Source organism: Tinamus guttatus, unplaced genomic scaffold, assembly GCF_059628265.1.
Source record: "Tinamus guttatus ecotype Peru unplaced genomic scaffold, ASM5962826v1 Tinamus_guttatus_pri_ptg000728l, whole genome shotgun sequence".
Lineage (NCBI taxonomy): Eukaryota > Metazoa > Chordata > Aves > Tinamiformes > Tinamidae > Tinamus > Tinamus guttatus.
In genome coordinates, this window is record NW_028289262.1 from 80,845 (window position 1) to 105,121 (window position 24,277).

The window sequence follows — 24,277 nt, forward strand, 5'->3', positions numbered from 1 at the left end:
ACTGTTGTCCCCGTGTCCCCAGGGGAGGTGGCCCTGGAGCTGCGCCTGGCCCGTTTCGAGCGCTTGGTGGCCCTGTGACATTGTCCCCATGTCCCCTGGTATCCCCTGGTGATACTGTTGTCCCCGTGTCCCCAGGGGAGGTGGCCCTGGAGCTGCGCCTGGCCTGTTTCGAGCGCTTGGTGGCCCTGTGACATTGTCCCCATGTCCCCTGGTATCCCCTGGTGACACTGTTGTCCCCATGTCCCCAGGGGAGGTGGCCCTGGAGCTGCGGCTGGCCCGCTTCGAGCGCTTGGTGGCCCCGTGACATTGTCCCCGTGTCCCCTGGTGTCACCGTGTCCTTGTCCCCAGGGGAGGTGGCCCTGGAACTGCGGCTGGCTGGCTTCAAGCGCCTGGTGGCACCGTGACATTGTCCCCATGTCCCTATGTCCCTTGGTGACACTGTTGTCCCCCTGTCCCCACGGGAGGTGGCCCTGGAGCTGCGGCTGGCCCGTTTCGAGCGCTTGGTGGCCCCGTGACATTGTCCCTATGTCCCTTGGTGTCACCGTGTCCTTGTCCCCAGGGGAGGTGGCCCTGGAGCTGCGCCTGGCCCGCTTCTAGCGCTTGGTGGCCTCGTGACATTGTCCCCATGTCCCCGTGCCCCCTGGTGACACTGTTGTCCCCGTGTCCCCAGGGGAGGTGGCCCTGGAGCTGCACCCGACGCAGTGTGAGCTCTTGGTGACACTGTTGTCCCCGTGTCCCCAGGGGAGGTGGCCCTGGAGCTGCGGCTGGCCCGTTTCGAGCGCTTGGTGGCCCCGTGACATTGTCCCTATGTCCCCTGGTGTCACCGTGTCCTTGTCCCCAGGGGAGGTGGCCCTGGAGCTGCACCCGGCGCAGTGTGAGCTCTTGGTGACACTGTTGTCCCCGTGTCCCCAGGGGAGGTGGCCCTGGAGCTGCGGCTGGCCCGTTTCGAGCGCTTGGTGGCCCGGCGGCCGCTGCTCCTCAACAGTGTCCTGCTGCGGCAGAACCCCCACAACGTGCACGAGTGGCACAAGAGGGTGGCCCTGTGCGAGGGACGGCCCGAGCAGGTGACGCCGCGCGGGGACGGGGACAGGGACAGCCTGGGGGGACAGGGACAGCCTGGGGACAGTGCGAGGGGATGGGGACAGCGCAGGGAGATAGCATGGGGACAATGGGGGGACACAGGGACAGCACAGGGGGACAGGGACAGCATGGGGGGACAGCGTGGGGGGACACAGGGACAGCGCGAGGGGACAGGAACAGCATGGGGACAGTGTGAGGGGATGGGGACAGCGCAGGGGAATGGGGACAGCGTGGGGAGATAGCATGGGGACAGCGTGGGGACACAGGGACAGCCTGGGGACAGGGACAGCACAGGGGGACAGCGTGGGGGACACAGGGACAGTGTAGGGGACACAGGGACAGCATGGGGGGACAGGGACAGCCTGGGGACAGTGCGAGGGGATGGGGACAGCACGGGGGGACGGGGACAGCGCAGGGAGATAGCATGGGGACAATGGGGGGACACAGGGACAGCCTGGGGACAGGGACAGCACGAGGGGACAGCGTGGGGGACACAGGGACAGTGTAGGGGACACAGGGACAGCACAGGGGGACAGTGTGGGGACAGTGTGGGGGGGACAACACAGGTGGACAGCATGGGGACAGCAGGGACAGCACGGGGGGACATGAGGACAGGGAGGGGACATGGGGACAGCAGGGACAGTGCAGGGGGACAGAGGGACAGCACGGGGGGCCGGGGGGGCCAGGGGGGGACAGGGACAGTGCAGGGACAGCAGGGACAGGGCGGGGGGACATGGGGACAGTGGGGGGAACATGGGGACATTGGGGACACCAGGAACATCAGGGAGAATCAGGGGCAGAGGGACCGGGGGGACACAGGGACATTGAGGACATGAGGGAGCAAGGGGGGGGCAGGGAGACCTTGGGGACTGGGGGGGGGGCACGGGGACATCAAGGGACATCAGGGTGACAATGGGGACTCCAGGGTGCCCCCGGGGTGTCCCTGGTGTCTCCCTGCTGTCCCCAGGTGTCCCCAGGTGACGCCAGTGTCCCTGAGGTGATGTCGCTGTCCCTGGGTGTCCCCGGTGTCCCTGCGTGTCCCTGGTGTCCCCAGGATGTCCCTGGTGTCCCCGCTGTCCCCGGGTGACGCCGCTGTCCCTGTCCCAGGTCATCCAGACGTACACGGAGGCCGTGAGCACCGTGGAGCCCCTCAAGGCCACCGGGCGTCCCCACAGCCTGTGGGTGGCCTTCGCCCGCTTCTACGAGGAGCACGGCCAGCTGGACGACGTGAGTGTCCCCAAGGGTCCCCTGCGTCCCCCAATGTCCCCACATTGTCCCCCTGTGTCCCCCCGTGTCCCCCAATGTCCCCACGTTGTCCCCCGTGTCCCCCTGTGTCCCCTCTGGGTGGCCTTCGCCCGCTTCTACGAGGAGCACGGCCAGCTGGACGACGTGAGTGTCCCCAAGGGTCCCCAATGTCCCCACCGTGTCCCCACCATGTCCCCCGTGTCCCCTCTGGGTGGCCTTCGCCCGCTTCTACGAGGAGCACGGCCAGCTGGACGAAGTGAGTGTCCCCAATGTCCCCAATGTCCCCACGTTGTCCCCCATGTCCCCCTGTGTCCCCCGTGTCCCCTCTGGGTGGCCTTTGCCCGCTTCTACGAGGAGCACGGCCAGCTGGACGACCTGAGTGTCCCCAAGGGTCCCCTGTGTCCCCCAATGTCCCCGCATTGTCCCCCTGTGTCCCCTCGTGTCCCCCAATGTCCCCACGTTGTCCCCCATGTCCCCCGGTGTCCCCCGTGTCCCCTCTGGGTGGCCTTCGCCCGCTTCTATGAGGAGCACGGCCAGCTGGACGACATGAGTGTCCCCAAGTGCCCCTGTGTCCCCAACGTCCCCACCATGTCCCCTGTGTCCCCCCCAAGCCCTGAGAGTCCCTTGTGTCCCCTGCCTGTCCCCCACCCCCACAGGTGCCAGGGGTCCGCCCACACCCCTGATGTCCCCAGTGCCCCCGGTGTCCCTAATGTCCCCAATGTCTCTGCTACCCCCACTGCTCCTGGTGGCCCAGTGCCCCCGATGTCCCCAATGTCCACAGTATCTCTGATGTCCCCTATGTCCCCCAATGTCCCCAATGCCCCCCAGTATCCCTAACGTCCCCCAATGTCCCCCGTGCCTCCAATGTCCTCAAGGTCCTCCATGCCCCCAATGTCCCTGGTGTCCCTGATGTCCCCAATGTCCCCAATGCTCCCCAGTGTTCCTAGTGTCCCCAGTGTCTCTAATGCCCCTGATGTCCCCAATGCTCCCCAGTGCTCCCCAATGTCTCTGCTGTCCCCAGTGCCCCCAATGTCCCCAGTGCCCCCAATGTCCCCGATGTCCCCAATGTCTTTGCTGCCCCCACCTCCACCAATGCCCCCAACGTCTCTGCTGCCCTCACTGATTGCTGATGTCCCCACTGTCCCCAATGTCCCCATGTCCCCGCAGGCGCGCACCATCCTGGGCAAGGCGACGCGCGTGGCCTTCCGGCACGTGGAGGAGCTGGCGGCCGTGTGGTGCGAGCGGGGCGAGCTGGAGCTGCGGCACGGGGCGCCCGCGGCCGCGCTGAGCGTCCTTAGGGTGAGGACATGGGGACATGGGGACACGGGGACATGGGGACACGGTGACACGGGGACATGGTGACACGGGGACACGGTGACACCGTGTGGTGTGAGCGGGGCGAGCTGGAGCTGCGGCACGGGGCGCCCGCGGCCGCGCTGAGCGTCCTCAGGGTGAGGACATGGGGACACGGGGACATGGGGACACGGTGACACGGGGACATGGTGACACGGGGACACGGTGACACCGTGTGGTGTGAGCGGGGCGAGCTGGAGCTGCGGCACGGGGCGCCCGCGGCCGCGCTGAGTGTCCTTAGGGTGAGCATGGGGACATGGGGACACGGGGACACGGGGACACGGTGACACGGTGATGGGGTGACATGGTGACACGGGGACACGGTGACACCGTGTGGTGCGAGCGGGGCGAGCTGGAGCTGCGGCACGGGGCGCCCGCGGCCGCGCTGAGCGTGCTGAGGGTGAGGACATGGGGACATGGGGACACGGGGACACGGTGATGGGGTGACACGGGGACACGGTGACACCGTGTGGTGCGAGCGGGGCGAGCTGGAGCTGCGGCACGGGGCGCCCGCGGCCGCGCTGAGCGTCCTCAGGGTGAGGACATGGGGACACGGGGACACGGTGACACGGGGACATGGGGACACGGGGACACGGGGACACGGTGACGGGGTGACATGGGGACACGGGGACACGGTGATGGGGTGACACGGGGACACGGTGACACCGTGTGGTGCGAGCGGGGCGAGCTGGAGCTGCGGCACGGGGCGCCCGCGGCCGCGCTGGGTGTCCTTAGGGTGAGGACATGGGGACATGGGGACACGGTGACACGGTGATGGGGTGACATGGGGACACGGTGACACCGTGTGGTGCGAGCGGGGCGAGCTGGAGCTGCGGCACGGGGCGCCCGCGGCCGCGCTGAGCGTCCTTAGGGTAAGGACATGGGGACACGGGGACACGGTGACATGGGGACATGGGGACACGGTGACACAGTGTGGTGCGAGCGGGGCGAGCTGGAGCTGCGGCACGGGGCGCCCGCGGCCGCGCTGGGTGTGCTGAGGGTGAGGACATGGGGACACAGGGACACGGGGACACGGTGACGGGGTGACACGGGGACATGGGGACACGGTGACATGGGGACACTGTGATGGGGTGACATGGGGACACGGGGACACGGTGACACCGTATGGTGCGAGCGGGGCGAGCTGGAGCTACGGCACGGGGCGCCCGCGACCGCGCTGAGTGTCCTTAGGGTGAGGACATGGGGACACGGTGACATGGGGACGCTGTGATGGGGTGACATGGGGACATGGGGACACGGGGACACGGTGATGGGGTGACACCGTGACGGGGTGACACCGTATGGTGCGAGCGGGGCGAGCTGGAGCTCCAGAGCCCGTACAGGACGGGAGCTCGGGGTGGCCCTATCTGCCCCCTCCCCCTGCCTTGTCCCCCGGTGTCACCCGCTGTCCCCCGGTATCACCCGCTGTCCCCGTGTCCCCCGCAGAAGGCCACGGCGCTGCCGGCCAAGCGGGCCGAGTACTTCGACGCGTCGGAGCCCGTCCAGAACCGCCTCTACAAGTCGCTCAAGGTCTGGGCCATGTTGGCCGACCTGGAGGAGAGCCTGGGCACCTTCCAGGTGGGTCCCTGTCCCCTCGTTGTCCCCACAGGTCCCCAAGGGTCCCCATGGGTCCCCCGGCGCCGCTCGGGGACCCGCTGCTCCTCCCCAGGGTCCCCTCTGGAGTGTCCCCTTTGGTGTCCCCTGGTGCCCCCCATGTCTGGTACCCGCTGAGGTCACCTCGGTGTCCCACGGGGTCCCCCTTGGTGCCCCCCTGTCACCCCTTGGGTTCTGTCTGTCACCCTTGAGGTCCCCAAGCCACCCCTCGGGGTCCCCTGTCACCCTTTGGGGTCCCCCTGTAATCCCTCGGGATCCCCCTCTCACCCCTCGGGGTCCCCTTGTCACCCTGTGACATCCTTGAGGGTCCCCCCAATAGCCCTTGGGGTCCCCTTCTCAACCCTCAGGGTCCCCTTGTCACCCTTGGGGTCCCCAGCACCCCTTGAGGTCCCCAAGCCACTCAAGGTCCCCTGTCACCCCTTGGGGGTCCCCTTGTCACCCCCTTGGGACCCTCTTGTCACCCCCCAGGGCCCTATGGCATTTTTCAGGGTCCCCCTGCCACCACTTGGGGGTCCTCCTGCATCTTTTGGGGTCCCCTGTCACCCCTTGGGGTCCCCTGATCCCCCCCAGTGCCCCAGGGGGGCCCTAGAGGTCCCCAACCCACCTTGGTGCTCCCTGTCCCCCTCTGGGTGTCCCCAAGGTCTTTGGGTGTCCCCAAGGCCCCTGGGCTCCTTTGCTGCCCCTCGGGGTCCCCTTCGGGTGTCCCCAAGACCTTTGAATGTCCCCAAGGCCTTTGGGTGTCCCCAAGCCCCCTGGGCTCCTTCGTTGCCCTTCAGGGTCCCCATCGGGTGTCCCCAAGACCCTCGAGTGTCCCCAAGGGTGTCCCTCACCGCGCCCACCCTGGGTGCTCCCTGTCCCCCTCTGGGTGTCCCCAAGGCCTTTGGGTGTCCCCAAGCCCCTGGGCTCCTTTGCTACCCCTTTGGGTCCCCTCTGGGTGTCCCCAAGGCCTTTGGGTGTCCCCGAGGCCCCCGGGCTCCTTTGCTGCCCCTCAGGGTCCCCTTTGGGTGTCCCCAAGTTCTCTGGGTGTCCCCAAGGCCTTTGGGTGTCCCCACGCCCCCCAGGCTCCTTTGCTGCCCCTTTGGGTCCCCTTTGGGTGTCCCCAAGTTCTCTGGGTGTCCCCAAGGGTGTCCCTCACCGCGCCCCCAGCCTCTTTGCGCCCACCCTGGGTGCTCCCTGTCCCCCTCTGGGTGTCCCCAAGGCCTTTGGGTGTCCCCAAGGCCTTTGGGTGTCCCCAAGCCCCTGGGCTCTTTGCTGCCCCTTTGGGTCCCCTTTGGGTGTCCCCAAGACCCTCGCGTGTCCCCAGGGGTGTCCCTCACCACCCCCCCAGCCGCTTTGCGCCCTGTCCCCCTCCGGGTGTCCCTCTGGGTGTCCCTGCGGGTGTCCCTGCGGGTGTCCCTCCGGTGGCGCCGCGGTGACGCGCGTGTCCCCGCAGTCCACCAAGGCCGTGTACGAGCGCATCCTGGACCTGCGCATCGCCACCCCCCAGATCGTCATCAACTACGCGCTGTTCCTGGAGGAGCACGGCTACTTCGAGGAGAGCTTCAAGGTGGGGACACGGGGACATGCGGGGACACCGCGGGTGCAGGGGACAGCGTGGGGACACCACGGGGTGCAGGGGACACCATGGAGTGCAGGGGACACTGCAGGGACGTGTGAGGACAACACGGGGTGCAGGGGATGCTTGGGGATACGCGGGGACACCGCGGGTGCAGGGGACACCGCGGGGTGCAGGGGACAGCGCGGGGACACGTGGGGACAATGCGGGTGCAGGGGACACCGTGGGGTGCAGGGGAAGTGTGGGGACACGTGGGGACAACGCGGATGCAGGGGACAGCGCGGGGACACGTGGGGACAATGCGGGTGCAGGGGACGCATGGGGACACCACGCGGTGCAGGGGACACCACAGGATGCATGGGACACCGCGGGGACACTGTGGGATGCAGGGGACAACACAGGGATGTGTGGGGACAATATGGGTGCAGGGGACACCGTGGGGACACACGGGGACACATGGGGACACTGCAGGGTGCAGGGGACACCACGGGGACATGCAGGGACAGCGTGGGTGCAGGGGACACCGTGGGGTGCAGGGGAAGTGTGGGGACACGCGAGGACAACGCGGATGCAGGGGACAGCGTGGGGACACGTGGGGACAATGCGGGTGCATGGGACGCATGGGGACACTATGGGGCGTAGGGGGCAACGTGGGGTGCAGGGGACACCACAGGATGCATGGGACACCGCGGGGACACTGTAGGATGCAGGGGACAACGCAGGGATGCGTGGGGACAATATGGGTGCAGGGGACAGCGTGGGGACACGCGGGGACACATAGGGACACTGCGGGGTGCAGGGGACGCCACGGGGACATGCAGGGATAACGTGGGTGCAGGGGACACCGGGGGGACACGTGGGGACAATGCGGGTGCATGGGACGCATGGGGACACCACGGGGTGCAGGGGGCAACGTGGGGTGCAGGGGACATCATGGGATGCATGGGACACTGTGGGATGCAGGGGACAACACAGGGATGCGTGGGGACAATATGGGTGCAGGGGACAGCGTGGGGACACGCGGGGACACATAGGGACACTGCGGGGTGCAGGGGACACCACGGGGACACCACGGGGACATGCAGGGACAATGCAGGTGTAGGGGACACCATGGGGACACGCAGGGACTGCGCGGGGGCAATGCAGGTGCAGGGGACACTGCGGGGACACCACGGGGTGCAGGGGATGCGCGGGGGCACCACGGTGACACTGTGGGGTGCAGGGGACACCATGGGGACGTGCAGGGGACACCACGGGGTGCAGGGGACACTGTGGGGTGCATGGGACACCACAGGAACATGCAGGGACAACGCGGGTGCAGGGGACACCGTGGGGACACCACGGGGACAACACGGGTGCAGGGGAGGCTCGGGGACATGCGGGGACAATGCGGGTGCAGGGGACACCACGGGGACATACAGGGACAACGCGGGTGCAGGGGACACCGTGGGGACACCACGAGGACAACACGGGTGCAGGGGAGGCTCGGGGACATGCGGGGACAATGCGGATGCAGGGGACACCACGGGGACGCGCAGGGACAACATGGGTGCAGGGGACACGTGGGGACACCACGGGGTGCAGGGGACACCGCAGGGACGCACAGGGACAACATGGGTGCAGGGGACGCGCGGGGATGCGAGGGGACACGTGGGGAAAACGCAGGTGCAGATGACACCGTGGGGACAAGCAGGGACAACGCGGGTGTAGGGGACACCGCGGGGACGTGCGGGGAAAACACGGTTGCATGGGACGCCAAAGGGTGCAGGGAACACCATGGGGACATGCGGGGACAACATGGGGACACGCGGGGACAACATGGGGACACGCGGGGACTATGCGGGTGCAGGGCACACCACAGAGATAACACGGGGACGCGGGGACACGTGGGGACAACGTGGGTGCAGGAGACACCACAGGGTACAGGGGACACCGTGGAGATACGCAGGGACGACGCAGGTGCAGAGGACACCAAGGGGACAACATGGGGACACGCGGGAACAGCATGGGGACAAGGGGACATTATGGGCATTGGGGGGACACCACGGGAATTGGGGACACCGTGGGGCACAGGGGGATGTTATGGGCGTTACGGGGACACTGTGAGCGTCCGGGGGACACCGTGGGCATTGGAGGACACTGTGGGCCCCAGGGGGACACCATGGGCATTGGGGACACCGGGGGGACACTGTAGGCGTCAGCTGGACACTGTGGGTGTCAGGGGGACACCACGGGCATCGGGGACACCGTGGGCGTCCAGGGGACACTGTTGGGCATCAGGGGGACACTGTGGGCATCCAGGGGACACTGTGGGTGTCCGGGGGACACTATAGGCATCTGGGGGACACTGTGGGCCCCAGGGGGACACCACGGGCACTGGGGACACTGTGGGCGTCCAGGGGACACTGTGGGCCTCAGGGGGACACTGTGGCTGCCTGGGGGACACCGTGGGCATCCGGGGGACACCGTGGGGCACAGGGGGACACTGTGGCCGTCCAGGGGACACCGTGGGCATCCGGGGGACACTGTGGCTGCCTGGGGGACACCGCAGGTGTCCAGGGGACACTGTGGGTGTCCAGGGGACCCCGCGGGTGTCCGGGGGACACTGTGGGGCACAGGGGGACACGGGCCCTTGCTGTCCCCAGGCCTACGAGCGCGGCATCGCGCTGTTCCGCTGGCCCAACGTGGCGGACATCTGGCACACCTACCTGAGCAAGTTCACGGCGCGCTACGGCGGGCGCAAGCTGGAGCGGGCGCGGGACCTGTTCGAGCAGGCGCTGGACGGCTGTCCCCAGAAATACGCCAAGAGTGAGCGCGCCGCGCGGGGACACGGCGGGTGGCACCGGGGGGGACGGGGGGCACCTGGTTGGGTGGGTGATGCTTGGGTGGATGGTGCCATGTAGGATGGGTGGCACCATGAAGGGTGGGTGGCACCATGTAGGGTGGGTGACACTTGGGTGGATGGCGCCATGTAGGGTAGGTGGCACCTGGTTGGGTGGGTGACACTTGGGTGGGTGACACTTGGGTAGGTGGCACCATGTAGGGTGGGTGACACTTGGGTGGATGGTGCCATGTAGGGTAGGTGGCACCATGTAGGGTGGGTGGCACCTGGTTGGGTGGGTGACACGTGGGTGGGTGGCACCATATAGGATGGGTGGCACCATGTAGGTTAGGTGGCACCTGGTTGGGTGGGTGGCACCATGTAGGGTACGTGGCACCTGGTTGGGTGGATGACACTTGGGTGGATGGCGCCATGTAGGGTAGGTGGCATCTGGTCAGCTGGGTGACACATGGGTGGGTGGCACTGTGTAGGACAGGTGGCACCTGGTTGGGTAGGTGGTTTCCAGTTGGGTGGGTGGCACTGTGTAGGGTAGGTGGCACCTGGCCAGGTGGGTGACATTTGGGTGGATGCCACCATGTAGGGTAGGTGGCACCTGGTTGGGTGGGTGGCACGTGGGTGGGTGGCACCGTGTAAGACAGATGGCACCTGGTTGGGTGTTTGGCTCCCATTTGGGTGGGTGGCACCTTCTTGGGTGGATGACACCATGTAGAGTAGGTGGCACTTGGTTGGGTGGGTGATGCTTGGGTAGGTGGCACCGTGTAGGACAGGTGGCACCTGGTTTGGTGAGTTACACTTGAGTGGGTGGCACCATGTAGGGTGGGTGGCACTTGGTTGGGTGGGTGACACTTGGGTGGATGGCACCATGTAGGATGGGTGGCACCGTGTAGGGTGGGTGGCACCTGGTTTGGTTGGTGACACTTGAGTGGGTGGCACCATGTAGGACAGGTGGCACCTGGTTGGGTGAGTTACACTTGAGTGGGTGGCACCATGTAGGGTGGGTGGCACTTGGTTGGGTGGGTGACACTTGGGTGGATGGCACCATGTAGGATGGGTGGCACCGTGTAGGGTGGGTGGCACCTGATTTGGTTGGTGACACTTGAGTGGGTGGCACCATGTAGGACAGGTGGCACCTGGTTGGGTGGGCGGCTCCGTGTTGGTTGGGTGGCACCATGTAGGGTAGGTGGCACCTGGTTGGGTGGGTGACACATGGGTGGATGGCACCATGTAGGGTGGGCGGCACCTGGTCAGGTGGGTGACACTTGAGTGGGTGGCACCGTGTAGGACAGGTGGCTCCTGGTTGGGTGTTTGGCTCCGTATTGGTTGGGTGGCACCATGTAGGGTGGGTGGCACCTGGTTGGGTGAATGACTCCCATTTGGGTGGGTGGCACCATGCAGGATGGGTGGAACCATGTAGGGTGGGTGGCACCTGGTCGGGTGGGTGACGCTTGGATGGGTGGCACCTGGTTAGGTGGGTGACGCTTGGGGGGGTGCCACCATGTAGGACAGGTGGCACCTGGTTTGCTGGGTGACACTTGGTGGCACCATGTAGGGTAGGTGGCACCTGCTTGGGTGGGTGACGCTTGGTTGGATGGCACCATATAGGGTAGGTGGCACCTGGTTGGGTGGGTGACCCTTGGGTGGGTGGCACCATGTAGGGTGGGTGCATTCTGGTCAGGTGGGTGACACTTGAGTATGTGGCATCATGTAGGATGAGTGGCACCTGGTCGGGTGGGTGACCCTTGGGTGGGTGGCACCGTGTAGGACAGGTGGCTCCTGGTTGGGTGTTTGGCTTCCTGTTGGTTGGGTGGCACCATGTAGGGTAGGTGGCACCGGGTTGGGTGAATGACTCCCATTTGGGTGGGTGGCACCATGTAGGATGGGTGGAACCATGTAGGATGGGTGGAACCATGTAGGGTGGGCGGCACCTGGTCGGGTGGGTGACGCTTGGATGGGTGGCACCTGGTTAGGTGGGTGACGCTTGGGTGGGTGCCACCGTGTAGGACAGGTGGTACCTGGTTTGCTGGGTGACACTTGAGTGGGTGGCACCATGTAGGACAGGTGGCACCTGGTTGGGTGGGCGGCTCCCTGTTGGTTGGATGGCACCATATAGGGTAGGTGGCACCTGGTTGGGTGGGTGACGCTTGGGTGGGTGGCTCCATGTAGGGTGTTTGGCTCCCAGTTGGGTGGGTGACACCACTGAGTGTGGGTGACACCAGGTTGGGTGGGTGGCACCGCATGGGGTGTTTGGGTCCCGGTTGGGCGGGTGGCACCGTGTAGGGTCCTGGCATGGACATGGGGCAGGCAGGGTTGGCAGCTCCCCCATTGGGCACCCATGGGTGGCAGTGGGGCCAGACACCCACCCGGGCACCCACACGTGGCCATTGGAGCAGAGCCTCGAATGGGCACCCATGGGTGTCTTGGGTGCTCACTAGGGCAGCCCCCAGCCGGGCACCCATGGGTGCACCTTGGGGTGTCCTAAGCGGTGATAAGGGCCGAGCACCCACGGGTGACACCCAGGGTGGCTTTTGGGGTGGCCCCTCAACCAGGCACCCATGGGTGATCATTGGGACAGCCCCCCAACCGGGCACCCATGGGTGCACCTTGGGGTGTCCTAAGCAGTGATAAGGGCCGAGCACCCACGGGTGACACCCAGGGTGGCTTTTGGGGCAGGCCCCCAACCCGGCACCCATGGGCGGTCATTGGGACAGCCCCCCAACCGGGCACCCATGGGTGCACCTTGAGGTGTCCTAAGCAGTGATAAGGGCCGAGCACCCACGGGTGACACCTAGGGTGGCTTTTGGGGCAGGCCCCCAACCCGGCACCCATGGGTGGTCATCGGGACAGCCCCCCAACCAGGCACCTCAGGGTGCCCTGGACAGTCCTAAGGGCAGCCCCCACCCCCCGAGCACCCAAGGGTGACACCCGGGACCCCCCAAGCCCCGCGCGACGCCAACCTCCCCCCTTGGCGCGACGCCCAGGGGCGGCCCGTGGCTGAGCACCCGCCGCGCCCCTTGGGCCCGCAGCCTCCTGCGCCCAAGCTGGAGGAGGACTTCGGGCTGGCGCGGCACGCCATGGCGGTGTACGAGCGGGCGACGCGCGCCGTGCTGCCCGCCGAGCAGTACGACATGTTCAACATCTACATCAAGCGCGCGGCTGAGCTCTACGGCGTCACCCACACGCGGCCCATCTACGAGAAGGCCATCGAGGTGGGGACGGGGCGGGCGCGTTGGGCTTGGGGTTGAGCTTGGGCTTGGGGTTGGCTTTGGGCTAGGTCTTGGCCTTGGTTGTAGCCTTGGCCTAGGTCTTGGCCTTGGGCTTGGGTTTGGTCTTGGGCTTGGGCTTGGTCGTAGCCTTGGCCTAAGTCTTGGTCTTGGCCTAGACCTTGGCTTTGGTCTAGATATTGGCCTCAGTCTTGGCCTAGGTCTTGGCCTTGGTCGTGGCCTTGGCCTAGGTCTTGGCCTTGGCCTTGACCTTGGCTTTGGTCTAGGTCTTGGCCTTGGTCGTAGCCTTGGCCTAAGTCTTGGTCTTGGCCTAGACCTTGGCTTTGGTCTAGATATTGGCCTCAGTCTTGGCCTAGGTCTTGGCCTTGGTTGTGGCCTTGCCCTGGGTCTTGGCCTTGGCCTAAGTCTTGGCCTAAGTCTTGGTCTTGGCCTAGACCTTGGCTTTGGTCTAGGTATTGGCCTCAGTCTTGGCCTAGGTCTTGGCCTTGGTCGTGACCTTGGCCTAGGTCTTGGTCTTGGCCTAAGTCTTGGCCTTGGCTTTGGACTTGCCCTTGGGCTTGACCCTGGCTTTGGTCTAGGTCTTGGCCTTGGTCGTAGCATTGGCCTAAGTCTTGGGCTTGACCTTGGCCTTGGCCTTGACCTTGGCTTTGGTCTAGGTATTGGCCTTGCTCTTGGCCTTGGCCTTGGACTAGGTCTTGGTCTAGGTCTACATCTTGGCCTTGGCCTTGGCCTTGGTTTTGGCCTAGATCTTGGCCTTAGCCGTGGTCTATGTCTTGGCCTAGACCTAGGTCTTGGACTCATGCTAGATCTTGGTCTTGGCCTTGGCCTTGGTCTTGGCCTAGGTCTTGCCCTTGGCCTCGGTCTAGGTCTTGATCTAGGTTTTGCCCTTGCTCTTGGTCTTGGGTTTGGTCTTGAGGGATGTCACATGGGTACGGGGTGGATGAGAGGTTGGAGGAGGTGACGCTTGAGGACTTGGCCTTGACCTTGGTCTTGATCTTGGACCTGGCTTTAGCCTTGACCTTGGGCCTTGTCTTGGTCTTGGCCTTGGTCTTGGCCTTGGTCTTGATCCTATCGAGATGTGGTGGGGCCTGGTGGGGCCGTGGCGATGGCGGGGGCGGGACGGGGCCGTCCCGGCGGGGCTGGGGCACCCATGGGTGCTGCGCGGCGCCCGCAGGTGCTGGCGGACGAGCCGGCGCGCGACATGTGCCTGCGCTTCGCCGACATGGAGTGCAAACTGGGCGAGATCGACCGGGCGCGCGCCATCTACGGCTACTGCTCCCAGATGTGCGACCCGCGGGTGAGTGGGGACACGGGGACATGGGGACATGGGGACATGGGGACACGAGGGTCACACGTGAGGACATGGCGACACGAGGGTCACACGTGGGGACGCGCCATCTACGGCTACTGCTCCCAGATGTGCGACCCGCGGGTGAGTGGGGACACGGGGACACGAGGGTCACCCAAACATGGGGACACGGGGACAGGAGGGTCACACGTGGGGACGCGCCATCTACGGCTACTGCTCCCAGATGTGCGACCCGCGGGTGAGTGTCACCGCGCGTGGGGACATGGGGACATGGGGACACGAGGGTCACCCAAACACGGGGACACGGGGACAGGAGGGTCACACGTGGGGACATAGGTGCCATCTACGGCTACTGCTCCCAGATGTGTGACCCGCGGGTGAGTGGGGACACGGGGACATGGGGACACAAGGGTCACACGTGGGGACACGGGGACACAAGGGTCACACGTGGGGACATGGGGACACGAGGGTCACATGTGGGGACGCGCCATCTACGGCTACTGCTCCCAGATGTGCGACCCGCGGGTGAGTGGGGACACGAGGGTCACCCAAACACAGGGACATGGGGACACGGGGGTCACACGTTGGGACACGGGGACATGGGGGCACAAGGGTCACACGTGGGGACATGGGGACACGAGGGTCACACGTGGGGACGCGCCATCTACGGCTATTGCTCCCAGATGTGCGACCCGCGGGTGAGTGGGGACACAGGGACATGGGGACACGAGGGTCACCCAAACACAGGGACATGGGGACACGAGGACATGGGGACATGGGGATATGGGGACACAGGGACACGAGGGTCACACGTGGGGACATGCCATCTATGGCTACTGCTCGCAGATGTGCGACCCGCACGTGAGTGGAGACACGGGGACACAGATGTCACCCAAACACGGAGACACAAGGGTCACCTGGGCACAGGCGTGGGTGCCACCAGGGTTCCTCACACCAGGAATGTCCCCGGTGTCACGTGGGCTGCTCACACCAGAGATGTCCCAGATGCCACCAGGGTTCTTGGGACCAGGGATGTCCCTGATGCCACCTGGGCTGCTCAGACCAAGGATGTCCCCAGCGTCACGTGGGCTCCTCACACCAGGGATATCCCTAATGCCACCAGGGTTCCTCACACCAGGGATGTCCTTGATGCCACCTGGGTTCTTGGGACCAGGGATGTCCCCAGTGTCACATGGCTCTTCAAACCAAGGATGTCCCCGAGGCCACCCGGGCTCCTCAAACCCAGGATGTCCCTGATACCACCTGGATTCTTGAGACTAGGGATGTCCCTGAGGCTGCTTGGGTTCTTCACTCCGAGGATGTCCCCAATGCCACCTGGGCTCCTCAAACCCAGGGATGTCCCCGATACCACCTGCGTTCTGGAGACCAGGGATGTCCCTGATGCCACCTGGGCTCCTCATCCCAGGGATGTCACCGATGCCACCGTGGTTCTTGGGACCAGGGATGTCCCTGATGCCACCTGGGTTCTTCATCCCAAGGATGTCCCCGATACCACATAAGACTCCTCAAACCAAGGACATCCCTGATGCCACCAGCGTTCTTCATCTCAAGGATGTCCCTCATGCCACCTGGGCTCCTCAAACCCAGGATGTCCCTAATGCCACCTGGGTTCTTAGGACCAGGGATGTCCCCGATGCCAGCAGGGTTCCTCACCCCAGGGATGTCCCTGATGCCACCAGGGTTCTGGAGACCAGGGATGTCCCCGATGCCACCTGGGCTCCTCATCCCAGGGATGTCCCCGATGCCACCTGGATTCTTCATCCCAAGGATGTCCCTGATGCCACCTGGGCTCCTCAAACCCAGGATATCCTGGATGCCCCCAGGGTTCTTGAGACTAGGGATGTCCCTGATGCCACCTGCATTCTTGGGACCAGGGATGTCCCTGATGCCACCTGGGCTCCTCAAACCAAGGACATCCCCGATGCCACCTGGGTTCTTGGGACCAAGGATGTGCCCAATGCCACCAGGGTCTTGAGACTAGGGATGTCCCTGATGCCATCAGGGTTCCTCACTCCAGGGGTGTCCCTGATGCCATCAGGGTTCTGGAGACCTGGGATGTCCCCGATGCCACCTGGACTCCTCAAACCCAGGATGTCCCTGATGCGACCAGCGTTCTTCATCCCAAGGATGTCCCTCATGCCACCTGGGTTCTACATCCCAAGGATGTCCTCGATGCCACCTGGGCTTCTCAAACCCAGGATGTCCTGGATGCCCCCAGGGTTCTTGAGACTAGGGGTGTCCCTGATGCCACCTGCATTCTTGGGACCAGGGATGTCCCTGATGCCACCTAGGTTCTTCATCCCAGGGATGTCCCTGATGCCACCTGGGCTCCTCATCCCAGGGATGTCCCCAATGCCACCTGCATTCTTGGAACGAGGGATGTCCCTGATGCCACCTGGGCTCCTCAAACCCAGGGATGTCCCCGATGCCACCAGGGTTCCTCACTCCAGGGATGTCCCTGATGCCACAGGGGTTCTTCACCCTGAGGATGTCCCCGATGCCGCGTAGACTCCTGAAACCAAGGATGTCCCTGATGCCACCTGGGTTCTTGGGACCAGGGATGTCCCCGATGCCAGCAGGGTTCCTCACCCCAGGGATGTCCCTGATGCCACCAGGGTTCTGGAGACCAGGGATGTCCCTGATGCCACCTGCGCTCCTCATCCCAGGGATGTCTCCGATGCCACCTTGGTTCTTGGGACCAGGGATGTCCCTGATGCCACCTGGGTTCTTCATCCCAAGGATGTCCCCGATACCACATAGACTCCTCAAACCAAGGACATCCCTGATGCGACCAGCGTTCTTCATCTCAAGGATGTCCCTCATGCCACCTGGGCTCCTCAAACCCAGGATGTCCCTAATGCCACCTGGGTTCTTAGGATCAGGGATGTCCCCGATGCCAGCAGGGTTCCTCACCCCCGGGATGTCCCTAATGCCACCAGGGTTCTGGAGACCAGGATGTCCCCGATGCCACCTGGGCTCCTCATCCCAGGGATGTCCCCGATGCCACCTGCATTCTTGGGACCAGGGATGTCCCTGTTGCCACTTGGATTCTTCATCCCAAGGATGTCCCTGGTGCCACCTGGGCTTCTCAAACCAAGGACGTCCCCGATGCCACCTGGGTTCTTCATCCCAAGGATGTCCCTGATGTGACCTGGGCTCCTCACCCGTGGGCCGTCCCCGCGGCTCCTGAGCGTGTCCCCCCGTGTCCCCGTGTCCCCAGATCACGGCCACCTTCTGGCAGACGTGGAAGGCGTTCGAGGTGCGGCACGGCAACGAGGACACCATCCGGGAGCTGCTGCGGGTGCGCCGCAGCGTCCAGGCCACCTACAACACCCAGGTCAACTTCATGGCCTCGCAGATGCTCAAGGTCTACAGCAACGCCACGGGCACCGGTGAGGGCGCCCGGGGGGCCGCGGCACCCGTGGGTGCTGGGGGGGAGGTCTGGGGGGTGTTGGGAGTCCTGTGGGTGCTGGGGTGGGATGGGTGGACATGGTGGTTGTTGGGGGTCCCATGGGTGCTGGGGTGGGATGGGTGGTCATGGTGGGTGTTGGGGCTCCTATGGGTGCTGGGGTGGGATGGGTGGTCATGGTGGGTCTTGGGGGTCCCATGGGTGCTGGGGATGGGATGGGTGGTCATGGTGGGTCTTGGGGCTCCTATGGGTGCTGGGGTGGGATGGGTGGACATGGTGGTTGTTGGGGGTCCCATGGGTGCTGGGGATGGGATGGGCGGTCATGGTGGGTGTTGGAGGTCCCATGGGTGCTGGGGTGGGATGGGTGGTCATGGTGGGTGTTGGAGGTCCCATGGGTGCTGGGGTGGGATGGGTGGTCATGGTGGGTGTTGGAGGTCCCATGGGTGCTGGGGATGGGATGGGTGGTCATGGTGGGTGTTGGAGGTCCCATGGGTGCTGAGGTGGGATGGGTGGTCATGGTGGGTCTTGGAGGTCCTGCGGGTGCTGGAGGGCGCTGGGGCTCCCATGGGTGCTACAGATGGAATGGGTGAACATTGGGGATCCCATGGGTGCTGAGATGCAGATGGAGGGGCCTGGTGGTTGCTGGGGCTCCCATGGGTGCTGGGGTGGGATGGGTGGTCATGGTGGGTGTTGGGGGTCCCATGGGTGCTGGGGGGTGCTGGGGCTCCCATGGGTGCTACGGATGGAATGGGTGAACATTGGGGATCCCATGGGTGCTGAGATGCAGATGGAGGGGCCTGGTGGGTGCTGGGGCTCCCATGGGTGCTGGGGATGGGATGGGTGGTCATGGTGGGTCTTGGGGGTCCTGTGGGTGCTGTGGGGAAGGTAGAGGTGCCCGGGGGGTGTTGGGGCTCCCATGGGTGCTGGGGGTGGGATGGGTGAACATTGGGGATCCTATGGGTGCTGGGAGTGGGATGGGTGGTCATGGTGGTTGTTGGGGCTCCCATGGGTGCTGGGGATGGGATGGGTGGTCATGGTGGGTGTTGGGGGTCCCATGGGTGCTGGGGGCCCTGGGGCTCCCGTGGGTGCTAGAGATGGTATGGATGAACATTGGGGGTCCCATGGGTGCTGGGGGGAAGATAGAGGGGCCTGGTGGGTGCTGTGTCTCCCATGGGTGCTGGGGTGGGATGGGTGAGCATTGGGGATCCTGTGGGTGCTGGGGGTGTGATGGGTGGTCATGGTGGGTGCTGGGGTTCCCATGGGTGCTGGGGTGGGATGGGGGGTCAGGTTGGGTATTGGGAGTCCTATGGGTGCTGGGGGCGCTGGGGCACCAATGGGTGCTAGGGGTGGGATGGGTGAACATTGGGGGTCCTATGGGTGCTGGGGTAGGCTGGGTGGTCATGGTGGGTGTTGGGGGTCCCATGGGTGCTGGGTGCAGATTGTGGGTCCTGGTGGGCACAAGGGCTCCCATGGGTGCCGGGGCTGCCATGGTGGGTTGCAGTGGGTCCCGGGGCACCCCTGGGTGCAGGTGGGGGTCGCAGCGGGTCCTGGGTGTCACAGTGGGTCCCGGGGCTCCCCTGGGTGCAGGTGGGCTCCCATGGGTGTCACAGCAGGTCTCACGCTCCCCTGGGTGCAGGTGGGCTCCCATGAGGGGGTCTCTGGGGGTCCTGGGCACCCTTGGGTGCTGGGGTGCAGATGGGTAGTCTTTGTGGGTCTCAGGGCACCCCTGGGTGCAGGTGGGTTCCCATGGGTGTCACAGTGGGTCCCGGGCACCCCTGGGTGCTGGTGGGGGGTCACAGCAGGTCCCAGGGCTCCCATGGGTGTCACAGCGGGTCCCAGGCACCCCTGGGTGTCTCTGTGGGTCCCAGGCACCCCGGGTGTCTCTGGGGGTCCCATGGGGGGTCTCTGGGGGTCCTGGGCACCCCTGGATGTCTCTAGGGCTCCTGGACACCTCTGGGTGCAGGTGGGGGTCGCAGTGGGTCCTGGGCACCCCTGGGTGTCTCTGGGGCTCCCATGGGGGGTTCCTGGGGAGTCCCGTGGGGTTTTGGGCACCCCTGGGTGTCTCTGGGTGTCCCTGGGGGTTCCATGGGGGGTCCCAGGGTCCCACGGGGGGTCCCAGGAGGGTCCCAGGGGGTTTTGGGCACCCCTGGGTGTCTCTGGGGGTCCCAGGGGGGGTCCCTGGGGGTCCTGGGCACCCCTGGGTATCCCTGGGGCTCCCATGGGGGGTCCCTGGGGGTTTTGGGCACCCACGGGTGTCCCTGGGGGTCTGGGGGGTGTCCCCGGGGTTCTTGGGCGCCCCTGGGTGTCTCTGGGGGTCCCATGGGGGTCCCCAGGGGTCTCGGACACTCCTGGGTGTCTCTGGGGGTCCCGGGTACCCACGGGTGTCTCTGGGGGTCCCATGGGGAGTCCCGTGGGGTTTTGGGCACCCCTGGGGGTCCCATGGGGGGTCCCTGGGGGTCTCGGGCACCCCTGGGTGTCTCTGGGGGTCCCATGGGGGGCCCCTGGGTGTCTCTGGGGGTTCCATGGGGGGGTCCCTGGGGGTGTCTCTGGGGGTCCCATGGGGAGTCCCATGGGGTTTTGGGCACCCCTGGGTGTCTCTGGGTGTCCCTGGGGGTCCCATGGGGGGTCCCAGGGTCCCATGGGGGTCCCTGGGGGTCCCAGCGGGGGTCCCAGGGGGGTCCCTGGGGGTTTTGGGCACCCCTGGGGGTCCCTGGGGGTCCCGGGGGGGGTCCCTGGGGGTCCCGGGTACCCTGGGTGTCTCTGGGGGTCCCATGGGGAGTCCCGTGGGGTTTTGGGCACCCCTGGGGGTCCCTGGGGGTCCCATGGGGGGTCCCTGGGGGTCTCGGGCACCCCTGGGTGTCTCTGGGGGTCCCATGACGGTCCCATGGGGGGTCCCATGATGGGTCCCAGGGGGGTCCCTGGGGGTTTTGGGCACCCCTGGGTGTCTCTGGATGTCCCGGGGGGGGTCCCTGGGGGTCCCGGGTACCCACGGGTGTCTCTGGGAGTTCCATGGGGAGTCCCGTGGGGTTTTGGGCACCCCTGGGGGGCCCCATGGCGGGTCCCTGGGGGTCTCGGGCGCCCCTGGGTGTCTCTGGGGGTCCCGGGTACCCACGGGTGTCTCTGGGGGTTCCATGGGGAGTCCCGTGGGGTTTTGGGCACCCCTGGGGGTCCCATGGCGGGTCCCTGGGGGTCTCGGGCACCCCTGGGTGTCTCTGGGGGTCCCATGGCGGGTCCCTGGGGGTCGCATGATGGGTCCCAGGGGGGTCCCTGGGGGTTTTGGGCACCCCTGGGTGTCTCTGGGTGTCCCGGGGGGGGTCCCTGGGGGTCCCGGGTACCCTGGGTGTCTCTGGGGGTTCCATGGGGGGTCCCGTGGGGTTTTGGGCACCCCTGGGGGTCCCTGGGGGTCCCATGGGGAGTCCCGTGGGGTTTTGGGCACCCCTGGCTGTCTCTGGGGGTCCCATGGGGGTCCCATGGGGGGTCCCATGATGGGTCCCAGGGAGGTCCCTGGGGGTCTCGGGCACCCCTGGGTGTCTCTGGGGGTCCCAGGGGGGGTCCCTGGGGGTCCCGGGTACCCTGGGTGTCTCTGGGGGTTCCATGGGGGGTCCCGTGGGGTTTTGGGCACCCCTGGGTGTCTCTGGGTGTCCCGGGGGGGGGTCCCTGGGGGTCCTGGGTACCCTGGGTGTCTCTGGGGGTTCCATGGGGAGTCCCGTGGGGTTTTGGGCACCCCTGGGGGTCCCATGGCGGGTCCCTGGGGGTCTCGGGCACCCCTGGGGGTCCCTGGGGGTCCCTGGGGGTCCCATGGGGGTCCCACGGGGTCCCGGCGCGCTGTGACGCGGCGGCGCCCGCAGTGTCGGACCTGGCGCCGGGGCAGAGCGGCCTGGACGACATGAAGCTGCTGGAGCAGCGCGCGGAGCAGCTGGCGGCCGAGGAGCAGCGCGACCGGCCCCCGCCACCGCGGGTGGCATTCGTGAGGTGGGGACAGCGTGGGGACAATGGGGACAGCACTGGGGACAGCCATGGGGACAATGAGGACAGCACTGGGGGCAGCCGTGGGGACACAGGACAGCCATGGGGACAGCCATGGGGATACGGGGACAGCCATGGGGACAGCCCTGGGGACATGGGGACAGCCATGGGGACAGCCATGGGGACACGGGACAGCCATGGGGACAGGGCTGGGGACAGCCATGGGGACATGGGGACACCCCCGGGGACAGCACTGGGGACATGGGGACAGCCATGGGGACAGCCATGGGGACAATGGGGACACCCCCGGGGACAGCACTGGGGACATGGGACAGCCATGGGGACAGCCGTGGGGACAGCCATGGGGACACGGGACAGCCATGGGGACAGCCCTGGGGACATGGGACAGCCATGGGGGTATGGGGACAGCCCTGGGGACACGGGACAGCCATGGGGACAGCCATGGGGACATGGGGACAGCCATGGGGACAGCCGTGGGGACAGCCACGGGGACACGGGACAGCCATGGGGACACGGGGGGACATGAGGGGACACCCATGGGGACAGCCATGGGGACACGGGGACACCCACGGGGACAGCAGGAACTGCTCTGCCACCCCCGAGGACAGCACGTGGCCTTGGGTGCCCCCCCCGGTGCCCCCACCCTTGGGTGCCCCCCCTTCCATGGGCACCCCCCTCCTTGGGTGCCCCTCCAGAGTACCCCCCCCCCACCCACGGGTGCCCCCCCTTGGGTGCCCTCCCCGGTGCCCCCACCCTTGGGTGCCCCCCCCCTCGGGTGCCCCCACCCACGGGTGTCCCCGCAGGAGCGAGGCCCAGCGGGAGGCGCTGGCGGCCGCCCTGTCCCGTCAGGGCAACCCCGACGAGATCGACCTGGGGGACGACGAGGAGCCCGAGCCCGACGGTGGGGACGGGGGGGACACGGGGGGACAGGAGGGGGACACGGGGGGGACATGGAGGGGACACGGGAGGGAACACGGGGGGACAGGGGACACGGGGGGGATACGGGAGGGGACATGGGGGGGACACGGGAGGGACACGGGAGGGACACGGGAGGGATACGGGGGGGACATGGGACATGGGGGGGACACGGGAGGGACATGGGGGGGACACGGGAGGGACACGGGAGGGACATGGGGGGGACACGGGGAGGACATGGAGGGGACATGGGACACGGGGGGGACACGGGCGGGACACGGGAGGGACGGGGGGGGACACGGGAGGGGACATGGGACATGGGGGGACACGGGGAGCACATGGAGGGGACATGGGGCGGGACAGGGGGACATGGGGGGGACACGGGAGGGAACATGGAGGGGACATGGGGGGACACGGGAGGGGACACAGGACACGGGGAGGACATGGAGGGGACATGGGGCGGGACAGGGGGACATGGGGGGGACACGGGAGGGGACATGGAGGGGACATGGGGGGACACGGGAGGGGACACAGGACACAGGGAGGACATGGAGGGGACATGGGGCAGGACAGGGGGACATGGGGGGGACACGGGGGGACACGGGGGGACAGGGGGAGGACATGGGGACACGGGGGGACACGGGGGGACATGGGACACGGGAGGGACATGGGGACACGGAGGACATGGAGGGGACATGGGGGGGGGACACAGGGGGGATATGGGGGGGACATGGGGGAGCACGAGGGGACATGGGGGAGGGCACCATGGGGGGACATGGCGGGGAGATGGGGGGACATGGGAGGGGACATAGGGGGGACATGGGGGGAACATGGGGGGACATGAAGACCTGGGGAGGACACAGGGGGGACATGGAGGGGACATGGGGGACACAGTGGGGACAGGGGGACATGGGGATGCGGGGGGACATGGAGGGGACATGAGGGGACCTGGAAGGGGACATGGCGGGGCACGGTGGGGATATGGAGGTGACATGGGGAGGCACAAGGGTACATAGGGGGACATGGGGGAGGGCACCATGGCGGGTGACACAGGGACATGGTGGGGACATGGAGGGGACACAGGGGACACAGTGGGGGGGGACATGGGAACATGGAGACATGGGGACACAGGGAAATGGGGACATAAGGGGGACACAGGGACACCATGGGGACATGGGGACACTGGCGGGGACATGGAGACATGGAAACCATGGGGGGGACATGGGGACATGGCGGAGGGGGACATGGGGTGTAGGGGACATCTCCGGGGGATCGTGACGGGTGCCAGGCGCCACCTGTGGGTGTCACCGGCTTGGGGGGGGCATTGTCACCTGATTGTCACCTGATTGTCACCCGATTGTCACCTTCCCCCCCAGAGGTGCAGCTGGAGCAGAAGCGGGTCCCCTCCTCCGTCTTCGGTGGCCTCAAGGACGACTGAGACCCCCCCCCGGCCACCACCTTGGGGACATCCCCCCCCCCGTGTCACCCCCCCTTTTTTTTTATGCCACCCTCGTGTCACTCCCTGGTGGCACCCAAGGGTGCTGCCCCCCCCCCCCCGCAATTAAACCAATTAAAGGGCCCGCGTCCCCTTTAAGTTACTTTTATTAAGTGACAATGACACTGGGGGGGGGGGGGGTGGCACCCCCCCCATCACCCCCCTATATACAGGCTGCCCCCCCCCACATATGGACATTCACGGGGGGTGGCCGCAGCCAGCAGCATTGGG

General features: G+C 66.3%; 1 protein-coding gene across 1 annotated transcript in view; it reads left to right on the plus strand.

The window, feature by feature from the left end:
* The window catches only part of XAB2 (XPA binding protein 2), a 38,379-nt gene extending 14,385 nt beyond the window's left edge, over positions 1-23,994 (plus strand). The window contains exons 7-18 of the mRNA XM_088537099.1: positions 913-1,064; positions 2,188-2,307; positions 3,493-3,624; positions 5,125-5,256; positions 6,725-6,838; positions 9,493-9,663; positions 12,713-12,895; positions 14,085-14,207; positions 17,461-17,632; positions 21,498-21,621; positions 22,440-22,537; positions 23,928-23,994. Of these exons, the coding sequence (XP_088393225.1) occupies positions 913-1,064; positions 2,188-2,307; positions 3,493-3,624; positions 5,125-5,256; positions 6,725-6,838; positions 9,493-9,663; positions 12,713-12,895; positions 14,085-14,207; positions 17,461-17,632; positions 21,498-21,621; positions 22,440-22,537; positions 23,928-23,989 (1,583 nt within the window). The 3' untranslated portion in view covers positions 23,990-23,994. The remainder of the gene's footprint in view (positions 1-912; positions 1,065-2,187; positions 2,308-3,492; positions 3,625-5,124; positions 5,257-6,724; positions 6,839-9,492; positions 9,664-12,712; positions 12,896-14,084; positions 14,208-17,460; positions 17,633-21,497; positions 21,622-22,439; positions 22,538-23,927) is intronic.
* Positions 23,995-24,277: the final 283 nt, after the last annotated feature.